General features: G+C 36.5%; 2 protein-coding genes across 8 annotated transcripts in view; one reads left to right on the forward strand and one right to left on the reverse strand.

Moving 5' to 3' along the window:
• Arhgap6 (Rho GTPase activating protein 6) overlaps positions 1 to 27,405 on the forward strand; it is a 488,517-nt gene that overhangs the window by 356,980 nt on the left and 104,132 nt on the right. The gene's annotated exons all lie outside the window — the stretch shown is intronic.
• On the reverse strand, positions 12,123 to 23,319 carry Amelx (amelogenin X-linked). Of its 6 annotated transcripts, none has more exons than XM_021187417.1 (7): positions 23,264 to 23,319; positions 21,879 to 21,944; positions 19,919 to 19,966; positions 18,508 to 18,552; positions 17,801 to 18,238; positions 14,007 to 14,051; positions 12,123 to 12,235 (listed from the first exon to the last, which is right to left on the reverse strand). In XM_021187417.1, exons 2-7 carry the CDS (start codon positions 21,930 to 21,932, stop codon positions 12,206 to 12,208), a joined length of 660 nt encoding a protein of 219 aa, XP_021043076.1. In that variant the 5' UTR covers positions 21,933 to 21,944; positions 23,264 to 23,319; the 3' UTR covers positions 12,123 to 12,205. The 6 variants fall into 6 exon arrangements, with proteins under 6 accessions (XP_021043076.1, XP_021043079.1, XP_021043077.1 ...); XM_021187418.2 differs by lacking the exons at positions 12,123 to 12,235; positions 14,007 to 14,051 and adding exons at positions 16,015 to 16,170; positions 18,649 to 18,690 and having other exon boundaries at positions 23,264 to 23,316; XM_021187420.1 differs by lacking the exon at positions 23,264 to 23,319 and having other exon boundaries at positions 12,162 to 12,235; positions 17,801 to 18,166; positions 21,879 to 21,932.

Here is a 27,405-nt window from a genome sequence, read left to right on the forward strand (position 1 = left end):
TCTTGAGCTCTTTGTATATATTGGATATTAGTCCCCTATCAGATTTAGGATTGGTAAAAATTCTTTCCCAATCTGTTGGTGGCCTCTTTGTCTTATTGACAGTATCTTTTGCCTTACAGAAGCTTTGCAATTTTATGAGGTCCCATTTGTTGATTCTTGATCTTACAGCACAGGCCACTGTTTTTCTGTTAATTTATTTTTCCCCTGTGCCCATTTAAGGTCCCTTTTGTGGATTCTCGATTTTACAGCACAAGCCATTGTTCTTCTATTCAGGAATTTTCCTCTTGTGCCCATATCTTCAAGGCTTTTCCCCACTTTCTCCTTTATATGTTTTAGTGTCTCTGGTTTTATGTGGAGTTCCTTGATCCACTTAGACTTGAGCTTTGTACAAGGAGCTAAGAATGGATCAATTCATATTCTTCTACATAGTAACTACCAGTTAAACCAGCACCATTTGTTGAAAATGCTGTCTTTTATCCACTGGATGGTTTTCAGAAAATGGATGAATCTGGAGGATATCATCCTGAGTGAGTTAACCCAATCACAAAAGAACTCACATGATATCCACTCACTGATAAGTGGATATTAGCCCAGAAACTTAGAATACCCAAGATACAATTTGTAAAACACATGAAACTCAAGAATAAGGAAGACCAAAGTGTGGATACTTCGTTCCTCCTTAGAATGGTGAACAAAATACCCATGGAAGGAGTTACAAAGACAAAGTTTGGAAATGAGACAGAAGGACAGACCATCCAGAGACTGCCCCACCCGGGGATCCATACCATAATCAGCCACCAAACGCAGACACTATTGCATATGCCAGCAAGATTTTCCTGATATGACCCCTGATATAGCTGTCTCTTGTGAGGCTATGTAAGTGCCTAGCAAACACAGAAGTAGATGCTCACAGTCATTTATTGGATAGAACACAGGGCCACCAATGTAGGAGCTAGAGAAAGTACCCAAGGAGCTGAAGGGGTCTGTAACCCTATAGGAGGAACAACAATATGAACTAATCAGTACTCCCTGAGATCGTGTCTCTAGATGCATATATAGCAGAAGATGGCCTGGTCGACCATCATTGGGAGGAGAGGCCCTTGGTCTTGCAAAGATTATATGCCCCAGTACATGGGAATGCCAGGGCCAAGAATTGGGAGTAGGTGGGTTGGGGAGCAGGGCGGGGGGGGGAGCATATAGTTATTATAAGAAAATATCTAATAAAATCTTGTTAAAAAATAGGAGAAACTTCCTAGATGGATGATAAAGAGAGGGAATTTCACAGTTGGACAAGAAAGAAAAGTGAGATGAGAATCTACTGCATGTGAAATTCTGTTTCCCTGGAATATCGGGTTTCCTGGAGGAAGCTCACTAAATACAGTTTTAATGGTGGTTTGGGTCCAAGCCCTAGAAAGCCTGCAATATATTAATGAGAGGCATGATTGATCTGCCAAGTGATGAGCAGTTATGGAAGTTACTTGAAGGCAAGAACATCACCAAAAATGACAGAAGACAAGTTCTCAAGCTTGTGTTAATGTTAAATGAGTTTCAGGTTGAAAGATCTGCAGGTGTTGGGGAAGATAACAGAACATATAGAAAATGGAAGCAGCAAGTTCTCATGAGATAGCTTTGTTATTTGAATATATAAGTGATACTTTTGTGACTTCAAAAAGATAACTATTTGTTCTCTTGTTCTTTTACTTTTAGCTTAAGATCTAATCTCATATTCTGGAATGTGAGATACTTCCCTAAAAGAGAAAGCAAAAACAAAACATTGTCTTTTTCATCAAGCTGGGAGGATACTTCCTGTCTTTTTTTAATTAATGTAAATGTATACCTGCATATTTTATATATATATATATATATATATATATATATATATATATATATATATATATTGTGTGTGTGTGTGTGTGTGTGTGTGTGTGGAATATAATAATGTACATTCTGTTCCATTAGCCAGTATTCCTGCACAGATACAATGTCTACTTTAAAACCATGACCAATCTAGAATCCAATAAATTCATTGTTCCTGAATCATCTTAAAACCAAGATTATATAAATTTTTGGAGAGACAAAGTGATGGCTTCAAAAGTAAGTGCTTTGCTTAGGGATGTAGACCTTAATCAGGTTGATTGTGTCCAACCTCTGTCTACCTTTGGAGAACCTTGGGTCTATGTAGATATTTTCTATCACCCAAATATTCTTCTGCTCACTGAGTTATTTCTCAAAATTTTCATCACCAATTCTTTATAAAACAGAATGTTACAGGGTAAACATACAGTGAGGTGAGAATCTTTTTCATTGTGAAGCTTTCAATCCAAGCAGAAAGCAATAAATGAATGTACAATCACCAAAAGCAATTATAAGTTGAGATAAGTGTTAGTAAGAAATGAACAAAAGATTGAGATTGAAAGACCTGGGAGCATTGACTTCAGATTGGAAAGGTCGGGGAATGCTTTCTTGAACCAATGTGATTTAAGCAGAGATGTAATGAAAGAGGAATCAGCCATGGGAAAATGTCATGGAAAGGCAGCCTAGGCATAGGAAGCAAGGAAAGACGAAATCTCTAAGCAGGCCAGAACTTGCATTGGCCCTAACTAAGTGCTTTAAGAATGGATACAAAAGGGGCTGGTGAAATGGCTCAGTGGGTAAGAGCACCCGACTGCTCTTCCGAAGGTCCAGAGTTCAAATCCCAGCAACCACATGGTGGCTCACAACCATCCGTAACAAGATCTGACGCCCTCTTCTGGAGTGTCTGAAGACAGCTACAGTGTACTTACATATAATAAATAAATCTTAAAAAAAAAAAAAGAATGGTTACAAAAAAATGTGGTTCATTTACACAATCGAATACTATTCAGCCATTAAAAACAAGGACATGATGAATTTTGCAGGCAAGTGGATAGAACTAGAAATATCATCCTGAGTGAGGTAACCCAGACCCAAAAGGACATGTATGGTATGAACTCACTGATAAGTTGATATTAGCCAAAAAGTATAGAATACCCATGATATACCTCACAGACTCTTGAAGTTAAACAAGAAAGAAGGCCCAAGTGAGGATGCTTAAATCCAACTTAACAGAAGATGGCCTAGTCTGGGCCATCATTGGGAAGAGAGTCCCCTTGGTCTTGCAAACTTTATATGCCCCAGTACAGGGGAATGCCAGGGCCAAGAAGTGGGAGTGAGTGGGTAGAGGAGCAGGGCAGAGGGAGGGTATAGGGGACTTTTGGGATAGCACTTGAAATGTAAATGAAGAAAATACCTAATAAAAAAATTGAAAAAAAAAGGGAAAAATGGTCTTGGGAGGCAATGGGTGGGAGAGAAATGGGTGAGAGAGAGGAGTGGAAGGGAAAAAGGGGAAGGGTAATATCAGGTATTTGGCAGGAGGGGGAGATAGGAGAGAAGCCCAGAGGGCCAGGAGAATGAAAGGAAATATGCAGCTACCTGGGGTTAGGGGAGCCTCTAGAAAGTCTTAGAAACCTGAGATGTGAGAGTCTCCCAGGAATCAATGTTGGTGACCTTAGCTGAAATGCCCAAAAGTGGGGATATGGAAGCTGAAGAGACCACCTCCAGTAGTTAGACAGGTCTCCCAGTGGAGGGATAAGGACACCAACACACCTTCAAATTTTTCAACCAAAAATTGTTCCTGCCTAAAAGAAATTCAGGGACAAAAATGGAACAGTGATTGAAAGAGGCAGACGAGTGACTGCCCAAACTTGTGATCCATCCATGTGTGCACACCAAACCCTGACGCTTATTACAATGTTATTACTGATGCTATGTTGTGCTTGCATACAGGAGACTAACATAGCTGTCTTTGAGAGGCTCTACCAACACCTGACTGAGAGATGGAAATACTCACAACCAAGATGTCAGGGACCCCTACAGAAGAGTTAGGGGAAGGATTAAACGAACTGGAGGGGATGGCAACCCCATAGGAAGACCAACAGTGTCAATTAGCCTCAATCCCTGGAAGCTCCCAGAGACTGAACCACCAACCAAAGAACATGCACAGGCTGTTCTGACGCCCCTGGCACATATGTAGCAGAGGGCTTCCTTGTTTGGCCTCAGGGGGAGAGGATATGCCTAATCCTGTAGTGACTTAATGCCCAGGGGAAGAGGGATACCTGGGGGGAGACCCTGTTAGAGGAGATGGGGAAGGGGGAAAGAACTCTGAAATGGGGGACCAGGAGGGAAGGTGATAGTTGAGATTTAAATAAATCAAATTCTTAAGAATAAAGGGAAAGATAAGCAACAGACAAAAGGGTGAAGAAGGTAGCCAGATGGTTTTGTACAGGGAGGGTCTTGTATGGATGAATTCTGTTCTAAGTGCAATAGTAACCCATTGATTCTTTCCCTCCTTGCCTTTTGTTATGTTATAAAAGCTTGAGAATCATCATTTTATCTTCAGTGATAGTCATTACCATCAACAACTGTAACTATTCTTGATAAGGCACTACAAGCCAGGAATATTGATAAATGCTTTATCAACCATCAACACTTCTCAAGATGTAGGAGGGTGGGGTATAAAGAAATTTGCCAGAAAGCAAAGTAAGCAGTTTGATATGACCTGAGATACCAGGTGGGAGGGTCAAGAAGGCAGTTGGATAGACAATTCCATTAAAAAAAGAGAGAGAGAGATATGATTGACTTAGAGGTGATAATATTTGAGAGTCATGAACTTTGCAGTGGAATTCATCATCATGTTCTTTTATATAATGGTTCGGGAAGTTACAATAATATTTTTATCTCTTTTGATTTCTTCTTTTCTTGTGAGTTCATGACCTAACAACCTAAGTATCAATGGAATTTCCAGTTAAAATTCTCCACAATGTAAAATAAAGTACTCTACCAACACTTTTGGCTTTGACGTGAACTCTTTTGAACTAGATTGATCCATGTCTGTGGTGTCTGTGAAACACTATCTCCTAATCTAAGTTCAAAGAAGCTTAGTTCAAGTTATGCTTTGAAATAAACATAATTTCATTAATTCTTACAGATAAAGAAAATTGTTTATTGATGGTGTTTAAATGGACATTTAAACAATATTTTCCAATCCCACTCAGTGGCATAAGGTCTTGAGAAAGCATGAAACATTTTTATCAGCCTCATATTTCGTGAAGCTTGCCAAACACAGCTCATTTTCCATAGAAATTTGCAAACTTGATTACTGGCCAAATTTTCTGAGTCACTGATTATATGCCAATGAATAAAATTAATAAACTCTTTGATTTCCCCTATTTTGCTGTAAAAAGTAAGATAGCATGTGCCTCAGAGTTCTGTTGTTCAGCATCTACTATACAACACTTTGGTTTGCTTGAGAGAAAAGCTTGTATGGCGGCTTCAGTAAAAACAGGGACACAGAGGAACTGTCTCAGGAACACTCTTTTTTATAGCCTTCTTCAAGGAAAAGTGTACTTTTCCCATCCAACAATATCTTTTATAGGGCAGTGGAGTCATCTTTCAAAAGACAGATAATATCAAGGGCCATTATGGTGGAAACATTGAAGACTAATCCAGAATAGGTAAAAATTACATAGTTGTGCTATTGCACAAATGTGATAAATTCCAGAAGCCATGCCTTATGGTTAACTGAAGTGACTAGGAAGCTGTTCCCTTGGAGTGTTAACCCTACTAGTAGAAGACACTCTTTTAAGCAAAATCTGCACTTCACTTCAAGTTAGAATGAACAAGGTAGCACTAATAAACTCATTTATAAGCAGTGATCCACTATGCCCAAGAATCACTTGGAGAAATAAAGACTAAAAAGCAAACAAGTAATAATAATAAATATAATGGAAATTAATGTAATTTTAATAAATGTTTCATAAGCTCAGCTTCAGGTCCAGTGAATGATAGACTTAAATAAGGATGCCAAGGTTTTTCTGAACTCAGTGACTGCTCTCTTCATTGTCACCTCTTGCTAGTTTTTTTGCAACTAGCAAATTTAAAATTGTTAACATAGACACTAGCTCCTGGAGGCAATGCTCTAACTTAAAAAAAAATGTTTGAAAGAGTAGATTCATGGGGTTTGTGAGATGGATCAGAAGATAAAGGTGCTTGATGCCTAGCCTGATGATTGAGTTTGACCAAAGGGATTTATGTAGTGGGAAAAAATCTGACATCCACAGATGCCTTCTCACCTAAACAACACACACACACATACACATACACACACACACACACACACACACACACACACACACACACACAGAGGCATACATGCACGCATGTACACACATGCACGCATACACAAAATCAATTTAAACAAGGTTTAAAAAGTAGATTCTTTCCTTGCTAATAAGTAAATAAAATGTCAAGCAAAATAATAAGTTGCAATAATAATAATAATAATAATAATAATGTTTCAACAATGAGCTGTTCCACTGGAACTAAATGTCATTCAATCCACAAATTTTTAAAAAATTATGAATAAGTGTATGTTCCAAAGAACTCTTATAGATGAAGCCATGTGCGTGCAGAATGGGAGATGGTGTTCATGGTTGGAGGCATCAGGAAGAGGCAGGGATGGACTATAGAGTTGAAGCAGAATACTTACTCTCAGTGACTGAGAAGAAGGCCTCCAATTCCTACTTCTCATTGTGAGTTGCTGTAGTTCTATCATCAAATAGAAGCCTGCTTTTGTGGTCCTTGACTTTACAGGAGCAATGGGAATTTCTGAATAGCCTCACATCATTAGGCAAGGGTTGTTGTGAGGGAATAAGAAAGCATTTCATTCTTTGTTTTTTAAATGAAGCAGCTTTATCAAAAGAAAATTGACATATCATACAACTTACCCATTTAAACTGAATAAATCATTGTTACATCCACAGGATCACTGCCACACTCTATTGTAGAACAATTTCATCACTCCTAAAAAGCAGCTGCACCTGTCCATCATCACTGTCTTCTGTCCATTCCCTGAATACCTAGCAACCATTGACCTGTCACTATAAATGTACCTGTTTTGAAATTTTCTTGGAAATGGAATCACACCATCTGATCTTTTGGGCCGGACACTTTTCAATCAACATTATGTTGTCAAGGCTGGTCTACACTGTAGCCTGTTTCAGCCCTCATTTCCCATAATGACCTAATGATACTCCTATATATATATATAGGAGTCATATACGTATACCTATATATATATATATATATATATATATATATATATATATATATGTCATATACGTATATATGTATAACCCATGCCATGATTTATCTATCTATTCATTAGTTGATGAATATGTGGATTGTTTCCCTGTAGGGCTATTATGCATGATGCTGCTCTAATGTTCATGCACATACTTGTTTAAATACAAATCTATATCCTCAGCTCTGTTGCGTTTATACCCTAGAGTTGAACTGTTGAGTCATAGAACTCTGTTGAATATTTTGAGAAGCCACCGAACTGTTTTCTAAAGCTTTTTACATTCCCACTAGTAGTGCAGTCTAAGGGTGTCACATTCTCACCAATCCTTTTGTAAATAATTTCAGTGTGTGTGTGTGGGGGGGGGGTGTTATCTCTCCTGATTTTGATAGCTCCTGATGCTGAACACCTTTTCCTGAGCTTATTAGCTACCTGTGCATTTTCTTCAGAGGAATGCCAGTTTAGATCCTTCTTCCATTTTCTTTAAGCCCTTTTACTCTTTCTCATTTTAGTTGCAAGAAAGATTTTATGTGTTCTGAATGGGAATCCCTTACACATGTGTGCAAGCATTTTCTCTAAATGGTTTGTTCTTCATCCAACATTCATATTGCATTTCTAGAGTCTCCTCTAAATGACCATATGTTTATAAAATCACTTGCTTCAACATTTTAACATTTAGATGTTCTTCTGGATCTATTGGCTTCTTATGCCTAGGAAGGCCTTTCAGAGCAGAGAGATCCCCAGGGTTTCTGACTCAGAGGATCACAGTGACCCAAGGCCTTCTCCCTCCCAGGGCCTCTTGCCATGCATTCCAGCCTGGGAGCCTGGCTGGCTGGCTCCTTTAGCACTGAGCAGTACCCTTGCCTCCTGTTTCCTTCTCTGCCCCACACTGGACAGGAACTCTGTGTGGAGAGTATGGGGGGTCATTTCTGTCTGGAGCTGCTGTTGCTACTGAGATGTAAATGCCCCAAAGAGGTAAGAAGATATGGCCTATGTGTTTCAGAGTCTTTGTGTTGTACCTCTTGTGAAAAGCAGATTAAGACCAAAGCCAGCATTATATGGATGGATGTCTTCATGAAGTAAGGATCCCATAGAAGGACGGGATAAAGAGGGAAAGGAGAGATGCAGTTATACTGGAAGGATTATCTTGATTTAGCTCACCCCACCCAGCATTTGCATCTCCTCTAAGTTCTAGGTTCAGAAGGTATTGATGACTGTTAAGATCTCTCTCTTCCTGTTGCTCTAGAACAGTGGAACTCAACGTTTCTAATGCTGCAACAATTTAATACAATTCCTCATGCTGTGGTGACCCCCGACCATAAAATTATTTTTGTTGCTACTTCATAATGGTAATCTTGTTACTGTTATAAATCATAATGTAGATATGTGATATGCAGGATATCTGATATGTGAGTTCTCTGAAAGGATCGTTTGGCCAAGGGACTGTTACCCACAGGTTCAGAACTGCTGCTCCAAACTAAGGTCTGGGGTTTTCAAGCAAGGCTAACTGCAATGGAATGTCAACAAATCTTAAGAAGGATTCTCGATTTCTCTTGAGTTTCTTCAACATTAGAAATGTGTCCATATTTGACTTTCAAATACATAGGGCTTCACTATGTTGTGAATTCCCCAATGGTATTCTAGTTTAATAGTTTTCAGTCACAAATAACTAACAGAGTCCTAATGATCAGATTTGGCAGTGTCACCTGAACAGTCCAAAACAGAAGGGACACTAAGTATCCTGGCTGCTGCGAAATTTTGAGTTTCTGTGTTTGACTACTGTATAATGATGATAATAGGCGACAAGAGAAAGTGTTGCCACAGGTGTTGCTGATTTTGTGACATCATAAACTTTCATTGCATTCTGATGCTAACCATAAAATGTGGCCTGTCACTTTCCTTGTGGCTACTTCATGAAGAAAAGCAGATGGTTCATTCAGAAAACCTTGTGTGTGTGATAGAGGCAGCCTTTGGAACATACCTTACTGTTTCTCATTTTCATATGCCCTATTTTCTGACTTCAAAGGAAATCTAAAAATGTAATATTTTCTTAGATAGTTTAGAACATTACCAAAATGTTCAATAAGCTAAAAATTCTTGCTTTTATCACACATGCACGCACAGACACACACGCACACATGCACACAAACACACACACACACACACACACACACACACACAAAGTTTCTATAACTTCTGAAGTAACAGCAAATATTTGTTTGTTGAATTTTTTAAACACCATCATGTTAAAAATCACAAGCTTTTCTAATCATCAGTTATGTATGATATCAAACAATGTGAGCATTTCATTTCAATTCATTCCCGTATAGTTTTGTTTTTCTTAGCATGTATACTTTGCATATGTACAATGTAGGTTATTAAATGACAAGTTGTTTCTGAATAAAATTCTCTGCTCTTACAAGTCTGATATTATTTGCAGGTTGTTGAATGATTCCATTTGCCAAGAAAGGTTTTATATTCTGTTTCTGATTACTGATAATAACAGCCATCAATTGACTCACCTTGTGAACTTGATTTCCTGCTTTCTGATTATTCTTTGTTGGAAATATTTGTTTTCTACCTGAATGAGCCACAAAGGCAGAAAAACGTTTTTAATTTCTAACCATCTCTGTAGATCCTGTGGACAGAAACTGCACATTTTAGTAGCAATATATTATAAGTATTTGAAAACTGAGTGATGTCTTAAGGGAAAAAAATGAAATAGGTTTTGAAGTTTTCTCTTGTACCTATTTTTGGATGTAAAAAGAATCATGGTGGAAACCAGGTTGAGGCCAAGTTCCTCATCACAGGCAGAAAATGAGATTTTTGTAAACCTGTAGAGCCTGAGTTTGTTATTGCATGCAGCTGTGCAAACTTGCAAACATTTCCTCCTTTCCTTCTTCAGTCAGAACCCTGTGGTAGGAGCCAGTTTGGACCATTGCCCCACTAGTTAACATTTGTGGAGGCTGCAAAGCAGGAAACAAAGTCAAAGCCTCTCTCTCTCTCTCTCTCTCTCTCTCTCTCTCTCTCTCTCTCTCTCTCTCTTTCTTTCTGTACTAACTATATAACTATATATTTGAGCTTTTTTCTTATAATCCTTTCTAAGCATTTAAATTTCAAGTAGAGAGAATATATTAGCCAATTAGTTCTGATTCACTGTCGTGCTAGGAACATTTCAATGGTATTTTCATTATGCACATCCTGGTGCATTTCTTAGAATCACTTAAAAGCCTTTAAGTATGTGCTGTACATGACTGCAGAAGGAATACTGGAAAGTGGCAGTGATATATTTTCAAAAAGACATACTTATTTCACACTGTAGTGTTCTCAGAACTAACCAATGAAAGATGGTTCCTTTTATTTCCTTTGAGACTAGCCATGCGTAAGTTTACAGTTTATCCACTCGAATCGAGAAAGATGGGGGCCTATGAATAACTCAAGATACTCCTGAAAATGAAAATAACATCCTTTCTACTTGTCTCCATGTACCATGTATCAGGAGAGCATCCATCCTTGTGCATCAGCTCTCTCATCAATGGGAGCATTAATTCTCAGCAGAGACCTTTCCCAAGATGTGTTGTGAATACTTCTATATCAAACAAATACCATGGTTTCCCCATTCAATGATAAGTTTGGGGTCCACATAGAAAAATACTCAGAAATTGATCACTATGTACACATGATGAATTCATACCATAATACCCTATTGTGGGGAATGGAGAGTGAGGTTGGCATTGGGGGTAGACAAAACAGCATCTGGAAGATCAGATGTGGTGGAGATCATGCAAGGTCACAGTGAGTAATGAAAATGTATAAATATAAATATATTCGTATAAATGTGCACACATTTGCACATGCACATACACATGCTACATATACAGACACACTCATGTACACACACAAACACACACACACACACCCCTACAAGTAATTGCATCCAGCAGGGACTGAATTTAGTGGACATTATGGCTGTTAGCTTTCTGGTTTTATGAGACTCCTCTAATAGTGAGATGCAGTGTACTTCTGACTCTTTTGCCTGCTCTTAGGATTCTTTTCCTCTATTGGATTGCCTTGTCTAGCCTCAATATGAGGGATTTCACCTTGTCTTATTGTATTTTATTTAGTTATGTTTAGTTGTTGTTTCTTGAAGGCCTGCTCTTTTCTAAAGGGAAACAGAGGGCAAGTAGATCTGGGGGAGAGGGGAGGTTGTACGAGCTAGAAGTGGAGTAAGTGGAAACTGTGGTCAGGATGTATTATATGAGAGAAGATTATATCCCACTGCACCCCCAAAAAAGACTCAAAGAAAGATATGAGTACAATTTATAGGTGAAGAAATTGAGACACAGGGAAAAGAGATTTATCCAACTTTCCACAGCTATGATGATAATTATGAATCAGAAGCTCTGCTTGTAAAGTCACTACACTGGAAACCATCTTTGAATTTGTGTGAACACTTGAATAGCCCCAGCATACTCACACTCCACACCCAAATACAGGATTATGGATTAGGATTATAGATGTTTTATGGTGTTGAAGTAATTTGATATTATTTGAGGTATTCTTAACTCATAAGAAAAAGATACATATTTAACCCCACAGTGATTACTTCCCTTTCTCCCTCTCTTCATTCCCTCTTTCCTTTCACTTTTCCATTAAAGGACAGGGATATTGGTAGGAGTGCTATACTGATTTTGGTTTTGTAAACAAAGGAGGTGGATATTATTTAGCTTTAACTCTTTCTCTCCTATAAGCCTCAATTGTTATTTATCTTTTGTAAGTGTCAGGTGTTTTACATGAATCTTCTGTGGACTCTTCACAGCAAGCTTTTTGAATATCCAAATTTCAGCCAATAACCCCTACTGATAAGGTTACAGTTTTGTTTTTGTTTTTGTTTTGAACGGAGATGGGTTAGAAACTAAATCTCCCCAAAAGAAATCCTCCAAGTAACAAGAAATCCACACGAATATAAGCCGATGAGAATTTTATTAAGGCAATATTGAACACTACTACATGCCATTATGTTCTGGAAGGGTAGGAGAGTGGTTGGAATCATTTTTCTGTTGTGCTTTCCATGTTAAGCTGTTAAGATAAGTGGAACATCATATTACTTTTATAATCTACACAATTATTTAATATTTCACATACCTTTTCAAGTTTTGTATTTGCATTCAAACTTGGTGTTTTCTCCTATTGTGTCCTACCAAGGGGAAAGTCTTTATGGGGAAAGTCTGTAGATACATTTTGTATGGAGTTACAAAAGTAGATATAAACATGTTTCACGGGGAAATATGAGCAACTTGATTTATTTCCCAAAAATTTATTAGATAAACTGTAATATGTCTTGTTAGTAATAGCTAATGTCATCCCTATATATTCTCTAAGTGGTTGGAATGATGAAAAGACATTTAAAATTTTAAGTTGCTCAAATGTTACCTGTCTCCACACATGTGCTTTTTTCTATAGGTAAACCCAATGGACATGTGTATGTGCAAACATGTGTGTGCCCTAATAATGCTGTAATTTTTAAACAATGAAAAAAAGAGAGTGCAAATTTTTCTAGCAGTTACAGCCAATAAATCTCTGTCAGAATTGAGTAAAAAAAATGTGGTGGTTTCACGTTTTTTAATCAGCTTAAACTTTACCTCTTGCCAATAAAGCTGCAGGTTAAGGTCAGACCTAACCTAGCTCCTGTCCAGATGTGGCTGGTTCAAAGTCTCAAACACCATTCATTTGGTGCTAAACAATTCTATTACAAGCAGGGAAATGAATTTATTTCAATTCCAGATTTGCCTGTTTTAGAAGGGAACTAGAGGAGAAACCATCAGTACATGGTTTGACAAAAGAAAGAAAAAGACTATTCTAATTCTTAGGAAAATCATCTTTCATGATAATGATTACTGACATGCTTATGGAGAACTGAAAATTTTCACATTTAACCAATCTGTTAATCTGTTTTGTGTCATCTTTTGTTTGAAATATTGGAATTAATAAATATGCTTTGTCTGATTCAGAAAGTAGTATATAGAAGAACAGTGATAAAACTCTCAGTTATTAGCAGTGTTGTCCTATATGGTAGTTATTTGCCTAGTTTGGGTCCTGAGCACTTAGAATATATCAACTATAGTCAAAAAACTAAGTTTTACATTTTGTTCCTTTTTAGTTCATTGAGATATAAATGCCCACACATGACTAATATATTTGACATCACTGGTATAAAACCTAATTATCACTTAATATATAGCTCTGGTTTAAGCATTCTATTGCATTGTCATCCTATGTATCTACATTTTGAGTATAGTAGTATGGCAACCACTACCGTCTTTGATAAATAATAGTTACTTCCAGAATTTTAAAAAATATCCATCCTCAATTTTTGCTAAAAAGTTGATATTTATAGAAATATCAGTTGAAATTAGATTATTAGGGTATATCTTCCATTTTATTTTCTAATATATGAGCTATGCACAATTCTATCAATTAGAATCATTTATAGAAGTTGAACTCTTCAGTATGGTACAAACCCAATATTATAAAGCATACAAAAAAGTACACAGAAGCCCAAAAGTAAAGTTTGAAAAGTTCATGTGAGCAATGGTTTAGGCATTTATTGAAATTGGATGTCCATTAAAATCAAAAGTTATTGTAAACCCTCAAGTTTTGCACGTTTACCACATAGATATTATAATATGCCTGTGAATTCTATGGCCTTTGAAACCATTTCACCCACAACAGAATATAAGCAGTGTTAGCCTTAAGTGTATACATTGGAATAAACATATTTGAATTAATACAGATATTTGAAATGTATGCTTATTAACTTAAAGTAATAAAAAGCAAATTGTCTACATACCGGATGCCTTGTCATGCCCTGGTACCACTTCATAGGAGAAAACGCCTTAAGAGAAAGAGACATTAGAAGGCAGTTGATTTAGTTTTGTTTCATATGAACTAAATACTAAACTCACTAATCTAGTATGAAATATATACTCACTAATGCAGTCCTGTCAGTACTGATAGCCTGAGAATGTGAGTTCTACAAAAGAAAGCAACTAAATACAAGTCCAAGGCTCCTATGTCAAATATTATGTCACTAATAATGCAGCACATTCCATAAGTTGTCCATGATCTGAGGCAAGTACAAATACCCTCATCTTTTAGAGAGAGTCATGAAGAGTTAGAGCCATACTATGCAGCAGGGCTACAAATATGAGAATTCTGTTTAAGTTCCACAGTTCATACTTCTCATTGAAATAGGAAAGCACGGAGCTCTAAGTGGTCCCAGGGATGGGGAATTTCAGGACACAATGATTCCACCAAGATCCCCAGGCGGTTTTATTTTTCTACTTCCAGCTTTTGATCACAAGACAGCAGACACAGCTCCATGAATCACAACTTCAAACAAATGATCAAAAGAACATCAGTTTTTTTTCTCTAGAGTATATCCATACATCCTTTAAGAAAAGGGAGAACTAATCCCTAAGTGTTTTTTCTTTCCCAGGAAACTTGTCTTTTGCCCTCATTCTATATTCATGGTAGACCACAACCTATCCCTCAACTAATAACAGAAAAGAAGTATGGAAACTGATATCATAGTTAGTGTGGATGAATGGACCTCCACTCCCTGGGTAGTAGAGAGGGCACATCTCAATCCCAAGTAGGTGAAAGGCCACATGCTGGGATCAGTTCCAGCTCTATCAATGAGGAATGAGTTTTGAGCAAGCTGATGAACAGCTACTAATAGTGACTTCTCTGTGCCATAGAGTTTTGACTTTACTTATGCCATAGGATTAATGCCATTTGAACATCCTTTACTGTTGACGGCTAGGTTATTGCATCCCTTTGGTAGATTCTAGAACCCTAAGGATAGGGAATTACTGTTTTCACTATCACATACATTAGTACCTAGTCTAGAGAGTGCTTGAGATATATTTACCATGTTGATTAGAAGTGGCCTATGCTAATTTATTAAATGCTTTTTTACCTTTCTTACTGCATTTTGTTCTTTAAAATCAACTAATTTGTTTGCATATTGATATCTTCTCAGAGAAAGCTATTCATTCCAGAAATTGATTAAGAGAGACCTTAATCATGAAGGTACGGGAATAAAGTTACTGTGAGTGCTGTGTAACATAAATCCTGCAAAGACTGTTTACAATTTTGTGTGGGTGTAAGAGGAAAAATGATTCAAATATAAATATGAGTGGGGAAGAAAACTTGTTTTGAGTCCATTTTACACATCTGTTAACGTTTTGAAGACCATGTGGTAGACTTAATCAGCTTAAAGATTATGAAGTGAAAGAAATGACTTGTGTATAAAATCACTGCAATCCTCTGTTTGAGGCTCTGCTATTAATTTTCTTACGAAAAATAATTATTTTAATAATTTCAATTTCAGTGAATTACCATATATATCACATAATTTCACTCAAAATATTTTTCTACAGAATGAGATCAAAAGACCAGATTTTGGTTACTGATGTGGTGTGAAGAATAAAGCTAAAGTTCCAAGTCTTAATTTGATTTAGAATATAAACATTCCTTAAAGTTTATCTTTTTTAATGTAAAGAATATTTCTTCTAAACTTGCTTTCATTTGGTTCAGGTTCAGTGACTATCCATGCTTAACTATTTCTTTTAACTTTCTTGGCTATTGTTAATGATGTACAAATTTCTATTTTAAGAAAACTTTGCAGATAATATAAAGGTTCCCTAAGAAGACATAGAGTCATGATTTGCCTGCTATATGGTCAATTTGTAGAAGCAAATGACCAGTCCCTATATTATTCACAAATATTCACTTATAAGTTCTTCTCTCAAGTGATAGGAAATTTTAAATTTAATTCAACACAAAGACATGAATGATTTTTAAAACATTTTATTATCTGCTAATGATACTTATTTTTAGTTACAGAATTTACTAAGTGATTGTAGGCACAAATCATTGTGTTCTTGAGTTATTCCTAAAAACAACCAAAGTATCCACTTCGGTTCTCTCATTTTCTGAATTTTTTAATCCTGAAAAAATATAGCAAAAGGAACAATTAACATAATTTACAAACATTCCTAGTGAATACCATTTACAATAATAAGTTATGGCCTCAGTTTTTTTCAAAACAATGTTCAACCATTAATTGATTTTGTAATTTCTGAAGTTTCTTGTCTTGTCATTAAATAGAAGTTCTCTATGTTGAAATCACTAAGGCATATTAACAATATATTAGTAGCTTCCACTTTGCATCAAGTGTTGCCTGCTATAATGTCATTACTTATTTTATTTTCCATAAGGCAACTCTAGGCAAACATCAATATTTTTACTTTAATTTTAAGCAAGAGGATACTGAGTTTAAGGTGATCAAACTACCTACCCAAATTCACTTTTCCACAAATATGTTTGGCAAGATAAAACTCATGATCAAATCTACAGTGTTAATTGTTAGTAAATACACAAATGAACCCACTTTGCATGCAAACAGAGAGCGTGTACCTTAGTCTAGGATAATCTGTACTAGCTACCAAGTTATTCAATTCCAGTCAATTCTCAAAAGTTCTGCCTCCTTTCCATAAACAGGCTTATGATTGTGAAGACATTCATGACAGTATATAAGGAAATGGTGGCATTAATTCTAAGTTTTAGAAGTTATCTGTTTTTTCTTCTCCTTTCCTCACCTTAAAGAGGGAAAACACCCTCAAAATGGCAGTTAACATTGCACCTTACCATCTCTTTTTTTTTTTTTTTTTTTTTTTTTGAGGGAAAAGCTAGGGCTAGAACCTAGATGTCCTGGTTCACAAGCTAGGGCATGCCTCCCTCACTTCTTTCTGATTCTGAGTAGTAAATCATTAATAGCACCTAAAAAATTGGAATCACATTTGGGTGCATGTGCATAGTATAATCAAATTATTTCATATATGTTACTTGTGTGTGTGTGTGTGTGTGTGTGTGTGTGTGTGTGTGTGTGTGTATGCGCGCGCATGCATAAGGATCATTTTATTAACTACTTTTCCCTTGTTTAATAAGAGCTTTCTGTAACATAGGAGCATTTAATGCTAAATTCTGAGAAACTCTTGTCAAATTCTTAGTCTATGGAATCCTAGTACTGAAAAGGAACCTAACAGCATTGCCTATAGCCACTTTCAAGTTGAATGATCATTTTAGACAGACAATCTCCCTTTAAGTCTTGAAAGATAGTTTCCATCTACCTCTTTCAGCTTGTTCAAATATCTGTCCTCCTTGCTCTCAAAATTACTCCTTTTATATTCCTCCTGCAGTTTTAGCCTATTCAACTACTCAAGCCTTTGATGTGTTTGTGTGTGTGGGTGTGTGTGTGCGTGTGTGTGTGTAACATGATATTAACATCTTCTGTTACTCTTAAAATGTGTGCATTTCAGTAATACATATACTGGTAAGAATTCTATAATTAGAATTTAAATATACCATAAGACCCATAGTGTTAATTATGAAGCCATGTCACCAAATTCATTCGTAAAAACAAAACAAATATAATGTATGCTTGGACTAAGAAAAGCAAAGATCTATGGTTTCTGCAACTCTGGGCTCTGATTCATTTTGAAACTTAGAACTCTGGGACCAGTTCTGTTAAGTCACTTTCCAAGGATTTGTCTTTTGCTGGTTTCAAGGTATACTCACCACTTCTTCCCGCTTGGTCTTGTCTGTCGCTGGCCAAGCTTCCAGAGGCAGCTCAGGAAGAATGGGGGACAGGGGCTGCATGGAGAACAGTGGAGGCAGAGGTGGCTGTGGTGCCAGGGGCTGCATGGGATGCAGAGGTGACTGGGGCTGCATGGGCTGATGAGACTGGGGTGGAATGGCCTGGGGCTGGAAGGGCTGCTGGAAGGGCTGCTGGGCGGATGGAGGGATGTTTGGCTGATGGTGTTGGGTTGGAGTCATGGAGTGGTGGCCAGGAACTGGCATCATTGGTTGCTGGGGGGCCACGGGCTGTTGAGCTGGCACCACGGGGAGGTGGTGATGAGGCTGAAGGGTGTGACTCGGGGGATGCTGTTGAGACAGCACAGGGATGATTTGGTGGTGCAGCCATCCACCCATGGGTTCGTAACCATAGGAAGGATACTGGTGAGAAACAAAGAGTCAGGTTTACCATTGGCTCAGTTGATTTCTAACTGGAGAAGTAGCAGTAGTGTTTGTTATTATGACCTTATGAATATTTTAGTCATTTTCCCTTTGCAAGAATTTCTAACAGTGTACACAGATATGACCTTTTACAAACTAAAATTCCCATTAGTGTTTGAAGGTGGAGTAGACATGATATTTCAGTTAAAAGGGGACTTAAAACACATGTCTATTCTCTTAAGGGGAGGAAGAACAAAATGTTTACATACCGGCTGCCTTATCATGCTCTGGTACCACTTCAAAGGGGTAAGCACCTTAAGAGAAAGAGACATTAGAATGCGTTTGATTCAGTTTAATTACATATGAACTAAATACTAAACTCACTAATGCAGTATGAAATATAGACTCACTAATGCAGTCCTGTCAGTATTGATAGCCTGAGAATGTGACTTCTACAAAAGAAAGAAGAAGGTAAACATTTGTAGGATGCTTTCTATGTGTCAGGCACTGTGTTACATCCATCCCATACACTTTTCATGCTTTCTCGCATGATTGGAGGCAGGTATCACCTTCACTTTTATAGATAATGCTATGAAAACTCAGGTAGGTTCATTCACTCAGCTGAAGTAACAAAAGCAGTAATTCAATTTATTCCTCTTCATTGCAAGAGCAAAACAATTGAAAACTTATAATAATGTGATATAATAATCATTACTTGTTTATTTGATATCACAATGGAAAAATGAGGTAGAAACATTGTCTTTCATCCTTCAGACATATATTTCTTGGTCATATATATCAATCAACCTTTTCAGATAAAACACTAAAATTTGCCTCAGATTCTTATAACATTTTTCTTCTGCACATATGAGTTAACAGACTTAGGTTTTTTATTTGATCCCATGAGATAAGTAAAGAGTTTCATTCCTTCTAGACAGTATAGTCTTATTAATTAGTCTCAGATAGCTCTTTCATATAGTACATCATTTAACCAATACACCAAAAAGCTATTAATCTCACTCAAGTTTTCAAACTCTTCTGGATGATATATATATATATATATTTTTTGGAAATGTAGTTATCATTGTTTCCCTTCTTTAAGTGAGGAAGTCAAAGTTCCAGAGGGGGAAATTGATTTTCCCATGGTCATATAGTTTGCAAGCAGTTTAGGAGAACTCCAAACCCTTTTTCTAGAACCCTTTTTCTGCTTTCCATCACTCTGTAGAGACTTTTGTAAATCACTTTTCATTGATCACTTAGCATAGCCAATGAGAAACACACACAGTGTGTGGATGTCTTTGAATCAGCAATTTTTTTTCCAGCTAGAAAAGATTTTAACATCTTACTTACTCCTTGAATTTTATAGGCTGGCATAGAACAAGACTGTTGAAGCTGAGTTCACTCTCTGCCCTATCATGGAGCCTTCCTGAGTGGTAGTTCATGGTGGATGCATTTATAACTAGGTTTAAAAATAGAAGCTAATTCAGAGTGACCAGGTAGTAAGGTGCGGAGAAATGCAGGTTTGAGGACATCAGTCAGGGCTTAAAGCTGCTGGTGGGAACTGAAAAAGTGTGACCATTTGAGAAACATCTTGAATGAAGAATCAATACACCACTCTTTACAGAACTCAGGGAATCTTTAACTCAAACAATAGTCAAAATTAGCAAATAGAAAAATTACCTCATAGCTTAAGTTGATATAACCAGGGCTCCCAGGATGAGGTGGTAGCTTTTTTAGAAAGGAGAGAAGGCAAAGTGAAAGAGAAAAGGAGGAAGAAGGAGAAAAAGGAAGAGAAAGAAAGAGATTAAGTCAATATGCAATTGTTCATATTAAGGTGTTTAAAGCTATTTTAATACACACACATACACACACACACACACACATAGTTTGCAGAATGTATTTGAGGTCTACCTTTAGTCTGAGCATGTATGCTGTGAAGAAGAAACCTTCTCATTTTAAAGAGTCTGAGTAACTAATTTCCCTATGGTCTATAGTCTTCTAGTGGGAGACCTAGATGCAGAAAGCAGCATACATTTCTCCTCCAGAGATCATTAAACCCATCAACTATCAAAGGACTCCTCCCTGTTGTGCCTACCCATTTACTTGTTGATCAAACTCCCTCTGTGTTAAGAAAAGAGGTCTGCTTCTGTGGCACAATTTAAAAAGAACAATAAGCCAGGAATTGTTTCACAGAGGGTTCCTTTATAGATCAGCTGGTTAAATGTTCAAGAATCAAAGGGATTCCTAGTAATTACCATGCAAAGTAAATAAATAACACACTAACTCCATTGTTCGATGTGAGAACAAGGTGAGACTAATAAAATATAAATATTCTAAGTCCATCCCCTGGACAATAAAATAATTGATTTATTGAAGTTCAAGGCCAACCCTGTTTATTATTGTCAATGATTTATGGCAGAAATTTAGAAGTTCCAAATAAAAAGCACCCTTAACAATTTTCTAAACCAGGACTCTCTGTGCTTCCCAAAGAAGGGGCCTAACCAATTCCTGCTTTATGGAGTTTCTGATGCCCTCACCTGGTGATGGGGGCAGGAGACAGAAAGCTGTGAGCATAAAGCTGAAAACCTCCCTCAGACACAAAGCTGCTTAAGGGTCATTTCAACTTTACTGTTTCAAAATGCTCATGTTTTGCAAACGAATTTATTCACTCTCATCTGAATATAAATTACATCAGTTGGGTAACTGTTTTCCCTAAACTGTATTGATATAAGTTCTCTGAGAGTTTTGTATTGAAAGGGTCGAGTTTGTAAATGCAGGAGCACCTTGGAGGACTAAGATTTCAGGAATGCAGAGCACAAAATCTTGGTTTTGTGTGTGAGAGAAGAGTGGATGATATACAAGCTTACTGGTATACAGGAGTAGTATCAACTGCTCTTTATATCATGGAATAGTATTGCTGGCATATGATCTAAGCTCTCTGCCATTATGTACTTGTGTCTAGAGAGTGGACCAGACTTCCTGGTCTTTGGTACAAATCTGGTAGTGTATTTGCATGCTGTCAATATGTATTTGGCACAGGCAGGCAGGATTCCAGTACCTTATTAATGCCAAATCCTATATAAGGAGTAACCAGATCCACCAAAGGTAGAGGGCTTCATTGAAGTGGCACAAGAAGAGAAATTTTAATGTATAAAGACAACAGCAGTGGCATCTGGAGGGCAAAAATAAATTTTGGAACTTCTGAGGAATTAAGCCTTAAAGTTTTGTTTTTTGTTTTTTGTTTTTTGTGTTGTTGTTTTTTTGGCTGTTATATTTTCCTAAAACAAGTGAACACTCTCTGGAAGCCTTTCAAGGGTCCCTTCAAATAGATAACTACTTACAGAGATGGGCAGTGTTATTTACAAGCCAATTGTTACAGGAAAATCTCCTGGGGGTCAAATACTTGTTAAAATCTTGAGTACTTGTCCCCACTTCAGCTGTACTTAATCACAGTCTAAGGTGGAGACATTCCTGACTTTCTTTTTAACAAACTCAAAAAGGATTTCTTCAACACTTAGATACTTGGGGATATAAGATCTTGCAGTGTGTTACACAGTGAAAATTACCAACCATGGGAGCAGATTTCTAGTTCCAAGCTTATTTAATTGGATGCAGTTAGTAAATGGGGTGTTTTACTCACGGGCATAGCAAAAGCTGCTCCCAGGAGGCAGGCAAACAAAATCCAGGTCCCCATTTCTTGATGGTTCTGAAATGTAAATCAATGCCAGCCATTTAAAAACTTTAAAAAACATGAACATACTTATGTTTCATACATGTAAATAATCCACATTAATGTCTTGCTAATAAACAAGAAGGTGGGGTCCTTATTGGTAAAGTGACATTCATGTGGAACTTCCAGTTATCAATATGTATCATTGCCTCTGAAGTCCTAATATTGCAATGCTTTTATTTGTTTAAAAACTAAGCTGAAGCTGAAGGTTAATGAGTTAGAGGACCAAAAGTGATCTACAATAATGATGTTGCAAACCATTTTCTATACTTATACAGCCTGTAGATGCTTAGAAGCTAGATGAAATCAATACAAAATGATTAAAAGAATTAGGTTGAATATAAAAGTTGAAGAGATAAATGAACATGATTTTCTACTTTCGTAACAAGAAGAGATAGAAATGTTGTTTTTCTTTTTGGGGGGAGGCATACCCACTTGAGCATTGCTACTGTTAAATACATGGAGTAGTCATTTGAGAAAAAATATTGAATAATTTTACAGAATGGATTAATGGCAGAGTGGGTTTAGGTCCACTTGTAGAATTTTAGGCAAGAATCTCTCATAATGCCTTTAAACTTCAGGTTTGAAGCAGAAGACATGCTTAAACCAAAGAGAGAGAACAGTGTTACAGTTCTAAGCTTCTTTAAGGGTTGCCGAATGATTTCTACCTAAAGAGTTCTGACTTAAGCCAGTAGCACCCTCTTCTTGCTTGTCAACTATACTGTAATTCTTCTACATATTAAGGCCCTTGAAACATGAAGCAAGAACTTTAGCTATCCTAAAATATGCACATTGGTTTTTGACAACACCTTGAAGGTAAATTTAGGATATGAATGTAAAATGCATTGGTGTTAGCTATGAAAAGTACATTGAGGATTTCTAACTTCTAGATCTCTTTCCTCCAAAGGTTGAGTTAATAAGAAAAATGATTCACGCTTGATATTATTTAACATGATTTTGTAAAGAAGTAACCCTCAGCCTGTTAAAACAGTATCATAACTAAAAAGCAAATACACATTTTTGTGTAAAATCTGGCTCCCAAAAGACTTTGGAATGCTTGTCCTAAAATTTATAGAAGTACATACAAACACATAAAGTTAAAGTACTATAAAGTTAAAACTTCATTTCAATGATTTAAGACTATAATTTAATTATAGTAAAACTGAAGAAATACATATGGTGTGGATGGCACAAAGAATTAGAAATGTGCAATTCATTCACACATTCAAAACATAAAATTCGGAAAAAGAAATGACCACAGTGAAGATGGTAAATTATGAATGAAATCCACATACCTTTGAGTGTATGCTCAGTGACTTTCTGTCTGAAGCTCAGGGATGCTTGATCCGATGGTTTCTTCCAACTCTGTGCCCCAATTTATATCATGCAGGGCACTTCGAACAGCCAATCAGGTTTCTGAATGAAAAATGTGTTGAGTCTAAAGAAAAATCCCTGTATCATGATTTTTTTAGATGCCGTGAGCACTGTTAAGACTGCATGTTGTGATTAGTGAATATAGTCGTTCATTACAGGCAATAATAGGTTTGGGAGGCTGTCTTCAAGTCAGCAAATTAGTTGACTGCATATGCTGATATATTTGAATTCATATATAAGAAAGTGCTATGCCATTGTCTACGTCTCAGTTCTAGCAATTAACGTACCCCCCCCCCTTTTTTTAAATGAATGGTCAAGTTTCTCCAGTGTACTCAAAGCAGTCACTTAAGGTTCTCCAGACTTTTCATATCAAGATGCATGCATTGGATTCCCATTCTTGTAAAAATCCAAAGTTCACCCAAAATTCCACAATCACTGTTGCTCTTTCTCGGATTCTATCACAGGTATTTTCTCTGTCCCTTCTGTCCTCTATCACCACTCTGGTCTAGAAAACCACCTGTCATGCAAACAGCCATGACCTCAAGACTATTACAGTAGCAACACTTACTCTAATGCCACAAAAGACAAAGTAAACAAGTGTCATATACCATACAATGTGCTTGAAAATCTATTGAATACTTACAAGCATTCTATAGGAAACATCACCCTGATTTTACTACACAGCCATTTGACTTCTCTCTAATCCAGTGGTTCCCAAACTGTAGGTCATGGACCCCTTGGGTGATCAAATGACCCTTTGACAGGGGTCACCTAAGACCATTAAAAACATACATATTTACATTACATTTCATATCAGTATCAAATTTACAGTTATGAAATAACAACAAAAATGAATTATGGTTGGGGGCTACCACAACATGGGGAACCATATTAAAGGGTCTCAGCATTAGAAAGGTTGAGAACCACTGCTCAAGTCTTTTCTAGGCCATACCAATCCCAGTTTCCTATATTGCAAACTGAAATTCCCCTCATCTTTCAGAGCATTGCCCCATGTTTTCAGCAGTCTCTGCTTTGTTTAAGCAATATTGACCACATCAGTTCACTTGCAAGGACTTCTGATTTAGCTACTAAGTTTATATGTCTTCTTACCTCTTTACTGTTATAAAGCATGGGTTGGTTTTACTTTATTCTGCAATTTTATCATTTAAGAAATAAATTTATAATTATTGATAGGAACTATTAGGTTTTGCATCAATACTGAATCATTGCAGGAAATGTTCATGCAACTGGTGATAGAGTTGAATTTTTTGAATACCTGAGTTTATACATTTATATACATATGTATGCTTTTCTGTAGCTACACATATACATACTTTCTAAAGATTCTTCAAATTGATAATACAAGATCATTTTATTTATTTATTTTTTTAGAAAAACAAGTTTTCTATTTATTTAAAAATAAATTTATAGTTACTACATTGCAGGGACAGGAATTCTTACACATACATTCTTAAATTGTGTAATTATAGTTTTCATGACAATATTGAACTTAGACAATGTTAATTCTGACTCCCGATTTACCACAATTTCCTCATGTGTAGGACAGGTACAATAATACAATCTACCTAAGAAGATGGTACCCAAGGACCTGAAGGGGGCTGCAACCCTGTAGGTGGAACAACAATATGAACTAACCAGTACCCCCTGAGCTCGTGTNTCTAGCTGCATATGTAGCAGAAGATGGCCTAATCGGCCATCACTGGGAAGAGAGGCCCCTTGGTCTTGCAAACTTTATATGACCCAGCACAAGGCAAGGCCTGGGCCAAGTAGTGGGAGTGGGTGGGTAGGGGAGCAGAGGTGGGAAGAGGGGTATAGGAAACTTTTGGGATAGCATTTGAAATGTAAATAAAGAAAATTAAAAAAAAAAAAAGAAGTGGGAGTGAGTGGGTAGAGGAACAGGTTTGGGGGAGGGTATAGTGGACTTTTGGGATAGCATTTGAAATGTAAATAAAGAAAATTAAAAAAAAAAAAAGAAGTGGGAGTGAGTGGGTAGAGGAACAGGTTTGGGGGAGGGTATAGTGGACTTTTGGGATAGCATTTGAAATATAAATATAAATATAAATGAAGAAAATATCTAATAAAATCATTGAAACAAAACAAAAAAACAAACAAAAAAAATTAGGTGAGAGATGTATGCAGGGGAATTGAAAGCTTTTTATTGTCCATTCCACACCCATGCCCCTGAAAGTGGCAAGTGTTTAAAGGATGCCAATAGTAAGGTCTAATGTGGTCTAAGTTCTAAGATTATCTTTGAGAATAAATTAGTAACGACAGCTGAACATCATTATGAAAGGCACAGCATTCAGTTTGGAAGATTAGTAGTACAAGGACATAATAAGACAAATGTATGCAGGAAAGTGAACACAGAATGGGTCTCTAAAAATTCAATGTGTCCAAGGATTGCATTTATTTGTGAATATGTTTATTGCTGAAACATATATATCAGAAGCAAAGTTGAAAGGGGATAAAAAGCAACAAAGTCTGTCAAGGTTGGAAAGAACATGGAAAAATGGACCTTTTCTGTGATCCAGATTTACACACTTGTGCATACATCCAAAGAAAGGGAATTCATTAATTCAAAGATACAACTGCACTTCCAGGTTTTTGTGGCACTATTTATAATGCTCATGATATAGAGGCAGCATAGATGCTTATCAACAGATGAATGGATGAATAAAGTATATGGACAAAATATTGTATCATAATGAAGAATGAAATTATGCAATTTACAACAGAAAAAAGAGAGTGGGACTAGAAGGCAGTTAAGTGAAATCATTTTAAGTGAAATAAGTTAACTGTAGAAGAAGCTACAAATATTAATTTGAATACAGAATACTGATTCCTAGAAGCTACACAGGAATGGGGATGTTAGATAGCATGTACCAAAAGACAGTTAGATAGAGGAAATAAAATACTGGTGCTTCACAGAACAATAGGATAAAAATAGTTCACATCACCTATATATGTTTTATGTACCATAAAGACATTATTAGGAAAAGAAAATGCTAATTACTGATCAGTGCATACCGGTCTTATAGTGCTTCATATCACACTGTACTCCAATAATATGCATACTGATGCATTCTATTCTCAATACACAAAGATTACTGAGTGTTTTAGAAAAAAGAGTATTTCAATTAATATTTTGTCAACAAGTAATTATTTCATTTTTATATTTTGGCTTTGGAAAACACAAATTATTTATTTAATAAATTAACAAATTATTTATTTTGTTACAGAGTCTATAACATTTCCAGAATATTCTTTTTACTCTTGCCTATTGAAGTAGAGCATATCTTTCTTCTTTTTAAGTCACTATTTTAAAATTTAATTTTAAGCATAAAGTATTTTTCTGTATTGTGATATCTCTGAGACAAGTGTAATGATATGGAATCCAAATATGTCTTTATTTGGTTATACATCCATTCCAAATATCTGTTTGTGCATATATATGTGTTGAATACATATGAACTGCAGTCTGTTCTTGTTATAATAGAGAACAAATAATACATTAATTTATTACTACTTCTAAACACTCTCTTTGTAAGTGATCAGTGAATAAACGCCCTTCTAAATTATAATAATTCCTTTGCCCTTTTTAGTTGTTGTTATTCCTTTCTTTGATTGCAACTTATCAAGTTTTGCTTATGCTAGCAAGTTTCCCCCTTTTAATTAGCTGATTCTGATTTAGGGTTTGCTAAGAAACCATAGGCTCAAGTTAGTTATAGATATCTGTCAACTGCAAGCTAGGAAGTATTCTCAGCAAGCATGGACTGCTCATGAGGGATGAGGGGATCACCTGTGCGAAATGCTGAAGAATATAACATTGGATGGTGACGTCGGGGAGGGTGTTTTCTATTGTCGCTTTAGGATTCTGTCTTCTGGCTTACTTTCTGAGTCTCAACAGCTTTTGATTTATGAGAATGGTCATTGGAGAGATAGGTATTGTGGATACTGTAGACCTTTCATGTCAGCTGTCTAATACCTCAGGGATCAACCTTTCTCTTAAAGCAGACACGTGATTGAGTGTCAAATATTCTAG

The sequence above is a fragment of the Mus pahari genome, chromosome X, assembly GCF_900095145.1.
Source record: "Mus pahari chromosome X, PAHARI_EIJ_v1.1, whole genome shotgun sequence".
Taxonomy (NCBI): Eukaryota; Metazoa; Chordata; class Mammalia; order Rodentia; family Muridae; genus Mus; species Mus pahari.

What these genes read in the sequence shown, in the direction of transcription:
- Amelx (XM_021187417.1), bottom strand. Translation starts at nt 21,932, where the DNA reads ATGGGGACCTGGATTTTGTTTGCCTGCCTCCTGGGAGCAGCTTTTGCT. An exon ending in GAGCAGCTTTTGCTATGCCC is followed by an intron (nt 19,967 to 21,878) that starts GTGAGTAAAACA and finishes TTTCTAAAAAAG; the next exon opens with CTACCACCTCATCCTGGGAG. An exon ending in AGGGCATGACAAGGCATCCG is followed by an intron (nt 12,236 to 14,006) that starts GTATGTAGACAA and finishes TTATCTTAACAG; the next exon opens with CTTAACATGGAAAGCACAAC.